General features: G+C 34.4%; 1 protein-coding gene and 1 pseudogene across 2 annotated transcripts in view; one reads left to right on the top strand and one right to left on the bottom strand.

The window, feature by feature from the left end:
- SLC30A9 (solute carrier family 30 member 9) overlaps positions 1-15553 on the top strand; it is a 76417-nt gene that overhangs the window by 55645 nt on the left and 5219 nt on the right. For both annotated transcript variants that reach the window (XM_074229532.1, XM_074229533.1), the window contains exons 15-17: positions 3423-3588; positions 12081-12210; positions 14099-14212. In XM_074229532.1, coding sequence (XP_074085633.1) covers positions 3423-3588; positions 12081-12210; positions 14099-14212 — 410 coding nt within the window. The remainder of the gene's footprint in view (positions 1-3422; positions 3589-12080; positions 12211-14098; positions 14213-15553) is intronic.
- On the bottom strand, positions 9475-9965 carry LOC141517972 (POU domain, class 5, transcription factor 1 pseudogene; annotated as a pseudogene).

The raw sequence follows: 15553 nt of genomic DNA, 5'->3' as shown, positions 1-15553 counted from the left end.
ATAATGAAATGGGATGAGAGATAAAAAGGAGAACATAAACATACCTAGGTATAGAGAGAGACCAGAGATGAAAAAATGTCTTTACGTTATATTAGAACATAGGGACTTAGAACTGGAAGAGACCTCAGAGAACTTACAAAAGATTGGAGGAGAGAATTTGGAGAAGTTTTAGAGTTTAAGATCCATTAATATCCATAGTTTCATCTTTTTCTGGGAATTTATTCAGGTTAAATTTTAAGGTCATTCTGAATTAATTTCCTTTTTTTCCTTATTAAACTAATAACTTTAGGAATGAATAGAAATACAGCACTTTTATTATGTGGCTATTAAGAAGTCTCTTTAATTTTTGTATACCTGTTATTTGCCCAGAAATAGGTCCATGCATTCAGAACTTAGTTACCTCTACTTTTATTCATATAGCTTGGTTAAATATGATGAAGATAACACAAAGAAATCCTTTTTTGTGTCAGTTTTTATTTTTATTAGCAAGTCAGAATATTACTTTTTGTTCTCTTTTATTTAATTAAAATACCAACTATCAAATGAAAATAGAATTTTAAGTATAAATATTAAGTATTCCACAATTTTCAGTTTAACTCTATTGTGTTTTTAGAAGTTATTGATAATTTTAAATATCCTATTCATTTCCTAACATCGCTCTTCAAATAAAGTATTTATTAAAGAATATTACTCAGGGACAACTAGGTGGTGCAGTGGATAAAGCAAAGGCCCTAGAGTCAGAAGGACCTGAGTTCTAATTCAGACTCAGACACTTAATAATTACCTGGCTGTGTGGCCTTGGGCACATCACTTAATCCCATCGTTTTGAAAGAAAAAAGAAAACTTAAACAAACAATATACCCAGTAAAGAACTACTGAGAATAAATACATTAGGATTTTAATGGAAGTAGACCCCCCCCATCATTTCACTTATCCCCCTGATATTAATATAATTATAGTGTGAGCAGCTTCCTTAAGTTTACTTTTCTTAAAACTAGTTGAATCTAAATGTGACTGTATCTAAATTTTTCTGTGACAATGTCTATCTTAGAACACTTATTAAAAACACTACTGGAGTTTGTTCATCTAATTGCCTTCTTGAGGATTTGGTTTTTGTTCCAAATTATCACTTAGCCACAATTTTTAAAAAAGCTTATAATTTGTCTATGATGAACAGAACTACTTTTATTAAAGATATTTTCCACCTGGCTTAACATAAATCTTTGCAGTCAAATACATAAGAATTTTTCTTTGCTCTAGTAGTATGATTATTTCACGTGAATTACATTTTACAGATTAACATACTGAGATAAAAATAAATACAGTGACATTTTCTGAAATTTGACTAAAGACATCCTTAAAAGCTTTTGCTAGCTCATTTTGACTTGACTTATATAAAGGTATGTAGTGGGGCATGATCAGTGCCACAGGAGGGGTGGCAAAAAGCTTTGGGAATTGATAGGAGAAACAAATCACTTCTATCTAGAGGGGACCATGAAAGATCTCAGGCAGGGTAGCTGTCCTTTCAACAAAGGATAAGTAAGCCTTTTAGTCATGGGTATGGGAAGGGTGACTTAGTATAGGGAATACAAACCAAAGACACAGAGAAGGAAAAAACCAAAAAAGTACAAATAAATGATGATTATTGCAGGTTTACTGGAATGCAAGATAGTTATATTACTATGAGCTAAAACTGGAAAAATTAAGACTGGAATTTGGATAGTAGAGTATCATAGAGGTTGAGATTTTGATTAAGGCAGATGTCATTATTGCAGTAGGTTGGGCAAGAGGCACTGAAGTCTAAACCAGGGGATAATATTGTTCATTCATTTTTCAGTTGTGTTATACTCTGTCTCCATTTGGGATTTTCTTGGCAAAGATGGTTTATCAGTTCCTTCTCCAACTCATTTTGCAGATAAGGAATTTAAGGTAAATGGGATTAAGGGACTTACCCAGGATTATACAGGTACTAAGTGTCTGAGGCCAGATTTGAATTCATAAAAATGAGTGTCCCTTACAAATTTTAGAGCTGGAAGTGACAAAGCTTAGGAACTTATTGGATCTAAGAGACCAAATAGGGATTTCAAAGAAGAGGAGTAGGTTTTGATAAGAAGATAAATTTAGTATTGGATATATTGTTCTTTGAGGGACATCCAGACAAAGATGTCTTATAGACTGTTGGGAAAGGTAAGTTGAAAGATTTAGGAGTGAGTATAAACTGAAAGTTTTGGGAGCTATCTTCATAGATATAATGATTGAATTTGTGAGAATTAATGAAGTAACTGACGAAGAGTTTCTAGAGAGAAGAGGATTGAGGAAGCAATAAGTAGTAAAGGATAAAAAGTGGGAAGAAAAAAAAGTTTAAAAAAGTAGAGTTTAGAAGGCAGGGAACAAATAAAAGGAAGTTGATTATTGTCAAATGCTAACTAAAATCAAGAAGGATGAGTACTAAAGGCCTTTCATAGATTTGATGTTTAGGAAGGTCAGTGATAACCTTTCAAGAAGTGATTTTAGAGTGGTGGTAGCAGAAAACAGATTGCCAGAGTTGTAAGGAAATGTCAAACTTCAGTATATTATTAGGTAATTTTGCTACTTTACTTTTTAGTGTACTTTTACAAAATTTTAGGATTACTGTGAAAAATAAAAGAATATTGATAAAATAAGCAAAGTGGAATTTTTTTCCTGTTTCATCAAGAGTTAAATTTATGCCTGAAAATAATTTTAAAAGTATGGAGTAAAACTATTGTCCCAGTCACAAAAGAACTGTTAAATTTGTTATAACAAATAAAAAATGTATTTATTGGTATTTGCTTTGGTTATCTGAATATAACTTGTAAATTCATAGATTTTAAAAGTTAGAGAAGTAGGAAGGAAAAGCAGTATATTTTCCTAACTTCTGGATTTTCTCATGATAATTTTGTGAAACAAAGGAAGAAATAATAATACATTACTAAATATTCAAAGAGATTTTCACCCTCTTAGTATTGTTAACTGATGAATTAATATAACTTCTCTTTGAAAAATTGTTGAAGTTCTAGGAACCTAATTTATAAAAAAATTGTAGCTTTTAGTGAATTTCATTAAAATAGTTTATTTGGGGAATCAGGAATGAACTTCATATCACCTGATTTTCTACAACAGCTGTTATATTCAGAAAGATTTAGACCTGGAAGACTTGGGTTCTGGTTTTTACTAGGCACAAGACTTAACCTCTTTGACTCTCACCTTTCCTCATTTGTAAAATGGGAAATGCCAATACTTTCATTGTCCCAGGTGGGTGGGGGTGATTTTATAGAACTGAAAGCATTCTGTAAATGTAAGTTGGTTGGTCTTTTGTTTTCTGAATGTCAGTGACACAAGGAGAGATTTGTCTGATGACAAGATAATAAAAAATTTTCTAATTTCAAATGTATTTTATTTAGGCAATCCACTCTATGATAGCCTGGGTTCTATAGGTGTGGGAACCTTATTGGGAGCAGTATCAACATTTCTTATCTACACGAACACAGAAGCACTTTTAGGACGATCAATTCAGCCTGATCAAGTGCAGCGGTTAACTGAACTATTGGAAAATGATCCATCAGTGAGGTAAGAATCTTTTGCTAGGACTAGCAAATTTGATACTTTAAAGCAAAGTTTAAAAAAATGTGGAAAATTGAACCACTAATTATTAAATTTTCAAAAGAGGCTACAGGACTTCTTTACTTAGAGCTTTTAATAAAATATTCTGAAATGGGTTTAGATACAATCTCGTTATAAACTAGTTGAATGTGTTAGATGATCTCTAGGTCCTCTTAAGAGCCTCTTTTTTCTTTGATTCTACATTTTTTGAATTAAGGAGCTTTTAAGTGATATGATGATGGAAGCTAGCAGAGTAGCTTACACTTAATTCCTCTTGATATGGAATTTTAGCATTTTGCACAGCTTAAACTTTAATTTTAATTATGATTCAAACATGAAAAAAAGTTCAGAAATCCTATTGCCATACCTCATTGTGAAGGACATGTCATTAAAGCATGAATTCTAGGAGATTCTTTTGAGTTGGAAAAGTTTCAGGTATTGGTTCAAGAGTAGGATGTGTTTGGTAGGTAAGTACTTGAGTAATTTATAACTTGTAGAATGGAATTCTTTGGACATGGCAACCCATGAAATAGTCTGTAGTTTTATTTGGCCCCCTATGAATCTGAGGTGATGTTGGCTGTGTGAATGGTACCAGAGGGTGATTAGAATCATATAGTAACATTAATTTTATTATTGATACATTAAATATTGTTGACTGTGAGATGACTTGTTATATGCCACTGGAAGAACTGATTCATAGCAGTAATTCTAAATGAAATCTGATGACTTAAGATAATTACAGATAAATGAAAGATTGGCTTGAGGTTCTCTTTAGGAAACAAGAGTTGGTAAATTGGTTTCATCATGTATCCATAGGCAAAAAGTAACTTCATTTTGCGGAACTCTTGGTCCTCTTGTCTTGCATTGCATTTGTTGATTTAACAAAAAGCCTGTCAAACAGCATCATTAATAATAAAATGACAACAAATTTAATAACACGTTGTTGGTAGGGGTGATAAATTGGTGTAGCTATTCAAGAAAACAATTTGAAATTATACAAAAATATGAGTTACTAAATTGTTTGTACTTTTTAACTCAGTGATCCCACCACAGGTCACATACCTTTAGAAGGTCAGTTTCAGAAAGCAGTGTCTAAAGTAAAGCATTTTAATAGCACTCTTTGCAGCAGTAAAAAAGCAATAAAAAATGCCTACTGATTGAGAAATAGCTCAGCAAAAAAAAAAAAAAGAATGTGAATTGATTCCAAATGAAGAAAGTAGAGGAGGCCAATGTAGATAATGATGTAAATGATGCTAACACCAAAAGTAGGTGAATTCTGATGAACTGAACAGCCATGATTCTAGAGAACTGATAAGTAATCATACCTTCCTCTCAGTAGAGAAGTGCATGCTTCAGATATGGAATAAAGTATATATTAATAGATAGGTTGCTGTGTTAACTGGCTTAAATATTTCCTCTTAGTTATGAGGAAGGATTTAGATGAGTAGATGGTAGGGTTAAGGGAAAATGACAATTGTCAAATAAAAGGTGACAATAAAAATTGATTTTTTTAATAAGTTTTCAAAAAGGTAATCATAGTATATGCACCAGCATTGTTGTAGAAGATGTAGAGACAGAATTTCTTGGAATTGACCTATTTATAAGATTATCCAAACCAAATCAGCATGTAGATTGATAATTCTTGACTTCAGTATGAAGGTAAAGATAGTAAAAAATATGACTTGAAATTATGGCATAGAGGAAAAATTATAAATGAACTCAATTCAGTACATGTTATACCTAAAAAACAAGAAAAGAACTACTGGGAAAAACTGTAAAAGTTTTGGAAGAAATTAGGCATGGATCAATATCTTACATTATATTCTATAATAATATCATAATAATATAATAAAATTCCATAATAAAATTTCAAAATGGTTCTGTGAGATGAATATTAAATATAATTTAAAACCATTAAAAACATTGAGAGAAGCAGACCATATACCCTTCTCAGCTAGATAAGGGATGGATTCTAAAAATAAGGGTTAGAGGTAATTGCAAAAGATAAAGTAGATAATTTTGGTTATACTAAATTAAAAAGTATTTGCATGAACAAAATGAACATATTTGGAATAAGAAGGAAACAGTTGATTTGGAAAATAGTTTTCATCATATATCTCTGATTAAGGTTTGATATCCAGGATGAGTAGATATCTAATAAATAAGTAAAACAAAAAGCTATTCCCCATTAAATAAGTGGTCAAAGAGGGGCGACTGGGTGGCGCGGTAAGGGGTGGCTAGGTGGCGCAGTGGATAAAGCACCAGCTCTGGAGTCAGGAGTACCTGGGTTCAAATCCAGTCTCAGACACTTAATAATTACCTAGCTGTGTGGCCTTGGGCAAGCCACTTAACCCCATTTGCCTTGCAAAAACCTAAAAAAAAAGTGGTCAAAGGATATAAATGCTTCTCAAAAGAATCAAAAACTGATAGCCATGAAAAATCATCTGCAAAGCAGAATAACCCTGTATCTTCACATAATACTCAGCAAATTGAGAGAAATGGCAAATAAGGGAAAATTGCAGTGGGAAAAGCTGTGTGACAATTAGCATACTACTGTACTCTTCTTAGTTGTGAATTGGTCTGACCATTCTGAAAACAAAAAAGAAATCACTAAACTATTTGACTTTAGGGTCTCTGACCTAGTAATATTTTTAGCCTTATACCCCAAAGGCATTTAAAAAGAAGGAAAAAACTCATGTATAAAATAATGTAAAGTAAACCTCTTGTAGGAAAGAACTGGAAATGGTGAATGCAGTATCCATCATTTGGGAAATGAATGGGCAAAATATGTTATATGAGTGGAATGGAATTATTGCATCAAATGTAATAATGAAAGAGGTGAATTCAGAGTAACCTGAAAAGACTTAATTGAATTTATGCCAAGTGAAGTAAGTAAAACTGACCAAACAACTTTGAAAGACTTAAGAAATTTAATCAATGCAATGATCCTTTCAAAATTCCAGAAGACAAATGATGTCTTCCCACCTCCTAACAAAAATGACAGACCATAGAGGCAAGCTGAGACACTTTCTGACACTGCTGATTAATTGTACTTTGTTGTTACAAGGTATGATATTTATTATCATTACCTATTATTACTAACATCATTATTTTTTTTTGAGGAGAAAATTATCAAAGGGGTAATAATGGACCAAAAAGAAAAAATCATTAATGAAACATTTGTAGAAAGCTAAGAAAGATACACACAACAAGCAAGAGAATATTGGACAGTATATACATTTTTTGTGTTGAATTTATTATATACTTTAAAAAACAAACATTCCTGAAGGAGATAGTCACAATTTTATAGGCAATTCTTTTTCTGTTATTTGTGTATCAAAATGATCATATTTGTTGTTACCTATCTAGTTCATAATAAAACAGATATTTTATCTTCTCTTAAAAGAACTGATGGTTAGGAGGAGAAAAGAGAGGTTGAAAATATGATCTTTTCATTGAAATTCAATGGTATATTTTAATATTCTAAAAATATTTCTGAAATGGCATAGTTATATGGTCTGGAAAGCTATAACATGCTAACATTTATGGTCATCTCAAAAAATCTTAGATTTTGACTCCTTACAATTCAATATATTTTTATTAAGCATCCATTGTGTCACATGCTAGACTTAAGTGCTATGTATACAAATAATATAAAGCAAAGACAGTCCCTGTCCAGAAGAAGCTTATGATTTAATGGGGGAAGACAACACCAAAGGCAGCTGAAATAGGAGCATGTTTTATGAACTCAAAACCAGGCATAGCTGCTGATGGGAAATGGAGTTACCTGGCAAGTTCTGTAAGTTCTGAGCCTTCCCTTAAGGAATAGTTTGGAGGAATTTATTGTTCCACCTTCCAACCCTCCAGTCAAAGGGGAGAAGCAACTGAAGGAGTTGTGTCATCATTTTGAGGATGAGATTTCAGTTATCTACTTCTCCTGGATGAGCAGAATTGCTGATAAAATGGAGAGTTATCTGGAGATACAATAGATAAATATATGTTTGTCTTTGTGTGTGTGTGTGTGTGTGTGTGTGTGTGTGTGTGTGTGTGTACATCTATCTACTATCTATCTATCTATCTATCTATCTATCTATCTATCTATCTATATACTTGTTAGTTAAAAAAGATAAATTTTCCTTTTCTTTTAGTAAACATATCCAAAATATTCTTGTTAAATTTTTTAAAAATGAAGTTAATCTTAGAGGAAGTAAAACACCTCAATTGGTGATAACATATTACTTGTTTTTCATTCTGAGCTCTGTCTGTTTAACCTTGAAGTAAATGCAATTGCTTAGATGGATTGAGAATGGTTTCTAGGTGGGAGTTGTAGTGTTAAATTCATTATTAGACTTGGTGACTTAATCAAAATGAAAACAATCTATGATGGTGCCTTCAGGAAATCCAAATAATTATCTGTAAAATGTTGAGAGGTTATCGTTCTAATGGTATAATGAGAAAGCACTTCTAAGTAGACCTTCAGCACACATGTTTTTAAGGCAATGAAATCAATGATTATAATTCAGTAAGAAGGCCTGACCCTGTCATACAACTGTTTTTTGCTGTTCATGACAGGAGAAAGACATTATTTCAGCTGTTTTGTACTGTCTTATTTTCCAGGTCTCTTTTACCTGCTGATACATTAAATTGAAGAAGTCAATATCTAGTAAACTGTTACTGAATTAAAAGACTGGATGAATTTAATAATCTGTGATTTAGAATCAAGATTCATGAGTTCATTTTATAAAGTGTTTTTATGTGCCTCAGCTGACTTCATGTACATTTTTGTGCAATTTTATATCTGAATTTAGTCAGTATGTGTGTGTATTAAGCATATATATATATATATGGGTATGAATTAATAAAGATATTTCAGAACATATGCTAATATTATTTGCTACCTAAATAATTATTTAAATATAGCAAAAAGTATTTTATGATATTGCATGAAAATATTACAGATAGCTTAATACAAGTAAGATTTTCTCTGCTGAGCACCCTGTATTACTTGTTCAATGATGAATATTAGATTATCCATTGTTTATCTCACTTTAGGTATCTAGTAAATATAGCAGCCCCCCCCCATTTTTTAAACAGACAAGCCAATTTGGTCATTGGTTCAGTAACCTCAGGAGCAAGTCATTTCAATCATTTGTCATATCAGTGATAGATCCAGTTGTAGTACTTCAATATATTTTCATCTAGTTTTTCTAATACATAGATTGCAGTATCTTCAGTGACATTCTATATAGAGAATACTTTCTTTATTAAGTTTTTTTGTGTACGTTCCAAACTCTCCCTTCTTTCCCACTCCACACTGGAAAAGATCACCATTTTACACAGATCTATATCTGTCTATCTGTCTGTCTGTCTCTATCTGACTGTCTGTGTATGTCTATCATCTATTGATCAAACCATACTATACATACTTCTGTTTATCAGTTTTTTCCTGTGGAGGAAGATAGCATCTTCCTTTATAGGTTCTTTTTTAATGGATTTAATTATTTATAATACCCAAAATAATTTAATCTTTCACAGTTATTCCTGTAACAATATTGCTGTTATTGTAGCCAATGTTCTTGGTTTGGGAAAACTTTTTTTTTATTTAAGAGTTGGGAGATAAAAGAGATGTGGAACTTATTTAATAAACAAATTTTCCAACTTTCCTCCCACCCATTCTCCTCAAAAATCTGTTTATGATTCTCTGAAATATTGATCTCATTCTTTCCTGTTCCTAAATACTCCCAGGATATAGAGAAACTCAATTGACCAACTCCCAGACCTCATAATATTTTGTTGGGTTCCTCATCTCTATTCTCTCACCTTCTCTGTCCAAGGATGGACTAGCCTAGCCCTTCAGCTTGAATGCATGTTATAGCCCAGAGGGGTAACAGGGAGAAGGGAAAATGCATCCCACCCTGTGAAAGGAGCTGGGGAATAAAGAGTAGTGAAATGAGGGGCCCTGTAGCTGGGATGACTGAAAGGAGGGCCTGGAGGTAGGGGAAAAGGCATAGGTCCTCCAGGGAAGGAGCCAGTTGCCTCAAAATCCTCTTGGGGTGAATTGCCATTGCTTTCCTTGCCCTTCTGGCACCAGTTATAAAACCAAACCCAGACAACATCTTTGTCAAGGCCCAGCTGCTCAGCAATATTGCTAATCTGCTGAAGTGTGGGTTTGGGGCACTGGAGAAACATGTTCTCCAAGCTTCCCTGAACTCCATTCTCAGTGCTTGTGCATTTCCTCTTTCTGGCTTGTTGAAGGACTGTCTCAACTTTGCACATCTCCTGAAGTGGTCATTGTCATCAGCTGTTTCTAGCCACTTCTGTAGCAAAGGTCGGAGCTTACACATGTTCTTGAAGCTAAGTTGTAGGGCCTCAAAGTGACAGATGGTTGTCTGGCTAAAAACCTTCCCAAAAAGTGCCCCCAAGGTGATGCCCACATCAGCTTGGGTATAACCTGGAGCGATCCTCTTGCACTTTAGCTCCTTGACAAACTGCTCCAGTTCCTCGGGGGGGGGGGGGGGGTCTCCTGTGGCTGCTCATCTCCACTCTCTGCTGGCTCAATCTTGGAGATTTGAGTAACAGAGCTGCCCTCAGAAGGGCTCTCAACCCTGACTCCTGCATCACCGTTGGCTACAGCAATCTCTTGCGCAGATGGAGCCATCACTCCCATCTTGGACTGAGGTTCACAGTAGACACCCCCTCCCCACATATTATACAAATGGCACGGGGCCATTCCTCACCCGTTGGGCCCCAGTCCAGTTCCAGTCCCTCTGGGTGGGCCTTGGAAGCCTGGCCAATTCCATGTAGGCTCTGACCCTCCTGCCCCAACACCTCCAGGGGGTGGCAAGAAATCAGGAAAACTTTTTAAATTAATTTTATATTTCAAAAGATCTATCTTCTTTCTAACACTATAATAAGAAAGGATTTCCTGTTACCCCACTCCCTATTGCAATCCTTTGTTGCAAACATATATAGTCAAGCAGAACAAATTCCTGCTTTGGACATGGCATATCTATATATGTGTGTATATGTGTGTGTATATTCATATGAATGTACTGTATATGTATATCTATAGGTGTGTGTGTATATATATACATATACATATACATATATATATATATATATATATATATGCATGTATATTCACTTTGAATATTAGGTCTACTTTAAAGTTTAGCTGTGGAATTTTTTGGTATAAAAGCAAATGACCTGTAAGAAAATTATATTCTAAAGAGATGTGGCCTTGGGTTGTCCTGGATAGAAGGCTGAACTTGGTGTCAGAAAGATTTGGCTTCAAATTTTGCCTCTGACTCATCAGCAAGAAAAGAAAATTGGCAACTTTGAGGAAAGAAATCACATTTACTTTAATATATTCAGTGTTGTTGCCAAATCTTTTAAGTACCTACCCATGAAAAAAATCTGAACAGATATACCATATTTCCCCCATATATAATTACACTTCCATGTATAAAACGCATCTTAATTTGGGGGCCTGAAATTTGAATAAAAGGTATTACATAAAGTTATTGAACTTAAGTTTTATTCATCAAAACATTCAAACAACTCCTCATTACTATCAAAACTGCCATCCATTAATTTGTCCGCATCTGTTTGATGACAAATCTTAGGAGAAGCTCTGACTGCTCTCGTATCTGTGCTCTGCTCTATGGTTGACTACAAGCACTACCTGGCCAAGTCTGGTTCATGTTGCATGCTTGGTCCATTCAGTTTCATGGACCTGAAGCACCAGTTGTGTCCTCCTTTGAAATCAGTCACTTCTTTTTCATCAACAATTCTTCTTGCCTCCTGCTGAGCCATCTTTGTGAACACAGGAATTCCAATTGCCCTTTGCTCTTCAATGCATCTCTTCAACTCCTTCTCTAAATCAGGCCATTTGGCTGACTTGCCTTTCATGGCCTTCTTCTGCCATGGTGTTTTCAGTAGGGTTTCTTCTTCCTGCTACTATCTCAGATTGTTTTCTCAGTTGGAGTAAAACCAAACTGACATTCAGCAGCATGATTTCCATTTATTTTTGCAAATTGGATTACTTTGAACTTGAATTCAACACTGTACGAAAATCTTTTCTTAGCCATTTCTGGGCAGAGTGTGGCAAAACATAACCTAATATATTGGTAAAAAAAAAAATGTGAAGCAATGAGCACAAAAACAGTAAGTGTGAAAAAGCAGGAAATGCTAGTAAAAAAATCTATAACCGCTGTATAAAATGCTCCCAGTTTTTAGACCCTAATTCTTTTGGAAAAGAGTGTATCCCTATATGTGGGGTACTACTTAATAGGTACTACTTAAAAAAATTTCAGAATATTTGCAAATAAAAGGTCAGAGGGCACTTAGCAATGAATGCCTTCAATCCCATTAAGGGGAAAAGAGAATTCTAGGCTTATAATTAATTAATTACCTCTTAAAAGTTTTTGTTTCTAATATGTTTATTTGTTTTCTTTTAGGGCAATTCATGATGTTAAAGCCACAGACCTGGGAATGGGTAAAGTTAGATTTAAGGCTGAAGTAGATTTTGATGGGAAAGTTGTAACACGGTCTTATTTGGAAAAACAAGACTTTGACCAGATGCTGCAAGTAAGTTACTTAAAAATTCTCACGTTTTTCTTATGATCAAATATATATTAAAAATTAGAAATAAACAAAACTTTCCCCTTTTTAGAATTTCAAATCCTTTCAGTTATTAAGTTTATAAAATAGAATTTGATAGATGTTAATTCATTTACAATATTGGTAAAACTTCTCATCCTTGGAGTTGGAAGGATCGGTATCCCAGTGAAATTATAAAGGGACAAACCATGTAAGTCAAAGGAGAAAAAAATACAATAAAAACTTCTTTCATCATAGATAGTATAAGTATATTCATGAACTCTAGATTCAGAGAGAAAAAAGGTTTTTTCCTGGCCTTGGATAGAGATAGGAACAAAACCTATAATTTCATTGATTGATATAAAGAACTCCTGGATGAGAAAATTCTTCCAGTGCTGGTCAACAACTTCTCTGTAATGTATATAACTTTATTCTTTTTTTTTTTTTTTTAAGGTTTTGCAAGGCAATGGGGTTAAGTGGCTTGCCCAAGGCCACACAGCTAAGTAATTATTAAGTGTCTGAAGCTGGATTCGAACTCAGGTACTCATCCACTGTGCCACCTAGCCGCCCCTGTAGACAACTCTCATACATGGGGTGGCTCGGTGGCACCAGCCCTGGAGTCAGGAGTACCTGAGTTCAAATCCAGCCTGAGACACTTAATAAGTACCTAGGTGTGTGACCTTGGGCAAGCCACTTAACCCCATTGCCTTGCAAAAACTTAAAAGAAAAAAAGAAAAAAAGAGGTAAGAGTTGCCTACAGCACTGATGGATTGTGACTTTTCCATGGTCTCATGACTGTTTTTACACAAGACAGCTCTATCGGAGTCTAACCCTGTATCCAGTGCTACTTCTTTGCAGATGTGTATTTGAAAATAAAACAGGATGTATGTACTTCATTTATTTATTTATTTATTTATTTTTGCAAGGCAATGGGGTTAAGTGGCTTGCTCAGGGCCACATGGCTAGGTAATTATTCGCCACCTAGCTGCCCCTGGATGTATGTACTTTAAAAGAAAAGTACTGAATCCTGCTTTTCTTAAACAAAAGATTTAATACCTAGAATTTGATTCATTGCCCACTTCTGTTTTTATTTTATTCTTTTCCCCCTAGGACAAACAAGCTTTTATTTTATAGAGTATTTTGCTTTGTGTGCCAAGGAAAACAGTATTTTATAGCTTTAGAAAGAAACAGTAAGGACCATTGTTGAAGTAACAAGGAAGGAGATAGTTCTCTCTTTAAAGTATATGGCCAGTCTGTTTGCCACTTTGCTAGGATAATTAGCAGGGCAGATGCTATTGCCACACCTTTCACCCCACCTAGGAATTTGTTGGCTGGCTCTCACATTCCCTTAGAAGATTGATCCCCTGATTAGTATTGCCCTCTTCTTCTATATTGAAGGAGATCAATCTTGGCATAGCACATGCAAAGATTATTGCTCCCTGCTTTGTTATAATAAAAGGATACACTATATGCTGAAAGATGAAATAGATTCTTGGGAATTAAGCAAAAATAAAAAGTTATGTTATTTTAAGCATTTATTTAATATCTAATGTGATAGAAATTTTCCTTGGTTTTCATATGTTCCCTAATTTTTCTTATCCTGACTTTTGAGATCATTAATTAGCAAATTGGGTTAACATTTTTCTAATGTACTAAGATTTTTGTGAGAACAAATTTTGTATGAAATAAGTGTTTCTTTGGGTTGGCCTTTAATATATTTTGTTATGGAAAGATCTTAAGTATAATTTGATTTTTTTGATGTGTTTAATGTTTAGATATGTTGTTTAAGAGATAATCACATATCTCTACTTATAACTGTGACTTTTAAAAAATAGTTGATTTTCCTATTCATCTTTCCTTTAATTTTCTTTTGCAGGAAATTCAGGAAGTAAAAACTCCTGAGGAATTAGAAATCTTTATGCTTAAGCATGGTGAAAATATTATTGATACTCTAGGAGCTGAAGTAGATCGACTTGAGAAGGAGCTGAAGGTAAGATGTCTTTGAGGATAGATATTTAGCACCCACTGTGAACAATCTTAGATTTGAATTAAAAAGATCTGGGTTTATTCAAATCATGACTGCCATTTAATTAACTGTATACCTATGGACGAATCACTATCCCTTTGGGCCTCACTATCTTTGTCTGCAAAATGAAAGATTAAATTTGATGATTTCTTAAGGATCCTTCTATCTCTAAATCCTGTGATGCTTCTGGCAGATCAGTGACTTGATTAGAATGTGAACTCTCATCACAGTTGCAGATCACAGACTATCCTTTACATTTTCTCTTATACAAGTACAAGTTCTTCCTTAAATCCTTTACAGCAGATTTGGGTACTGTACCAAATTCATTCTTCTAGATCTTTATACTTTGTGAATGTTTTTCCCTGCCTGTCCTTTTGAATGATCTTATTTCTTTCATCTTTGCTAACATTCTGCCTGTTTATACCATTTGTTCTTTTGGGTGAACTGTAGTTTTGATTCTTCTGAGATAGTTCACAGTGGTGTGTAAGTATGTGACATTACTGGAAAAATATTGGTATTAAATGGAGTGTCATTAGTTTCAGGGAGAAGCTTGGATCTTTAAAAACACTTTGTAATTTCCCCAAGGTGTCAAGTTCTTCTTCTTTAATTCTGTCTTCAGTTTGATCTCCATTCAGTAATCTGAACGTAGTCTAGAAATAGACCTTCTTTCCTCAGTTGGTTTTTCCGGTGTGAATAGTTTGGTCTAACTCTTCTTTTTCCTCTCTTCCTCTCTTCTTTTTCCTCTCTCCTTCTTCTTTTCTTCTCCTCCTCCTCCTCTTCTTCTCCCCCTCTTCTCCTCTTCTTCTCTTCTTCTCCTCCTCTTCTCCTCTTCTCCTCCTCTTCTCCTCTTCTCCTCTTCTTCTCTTCTTCTCTTTCTTCTCCTCTTCTTTGGTTCGTTTATTTTTGCAAGGCAATGGGGTTAAGTGACTTGCCCACGGTCACATGACTAGGTAATTATTAAGTGTCTGAGGTCGAATTTGGACTCAGGTCCTCCTGACTCCAGGACTGGTGCTCTATTCACTGTGCCACTTAGCTGCCCCCTTGGTCTAACTCTTCTGAGGAATTCTTGACTTGATGGAGTAGGTTCTACAGCGTTTCAGTCTTGATGAGATCAGTAGAGTCATCAGTGAAAACGCATATCTAAATGGATGCCCTGTTTATAAAGAATCTTTCCATTCTTCCCTTGGCCTGCCTGGATTGGACATGATCCATAGTAGTATTTTGATAATAACAAGACCACAGATTTAGAGCTGTGCTTCATCTGGTTCATCCCCTATATTTGATAGAATAAACTGAGGCCTAGGC

Source organism: Macrotis lagotis, chromosome 3, assembly GCF_037893015.1.
Source record: "Macrotis lagotis isolate mMagLag1 chromosome 3, bilby.v1.9.chrom.fasta, whole genome shotgun sequence".
Classification (NCBI taxonomy): domain Eukaryota; kingdom Metazoa; phylum Chordata; class Mammalia; order Peramelemorphia; family Peramelidae; genus Macrotis; species Macrotis lagotis.
The sequence above is the reverse complement of the archived record's forward strand: the minus strand, read 5'-3'. Positions and strand labels throughout refer to the sequence as shown.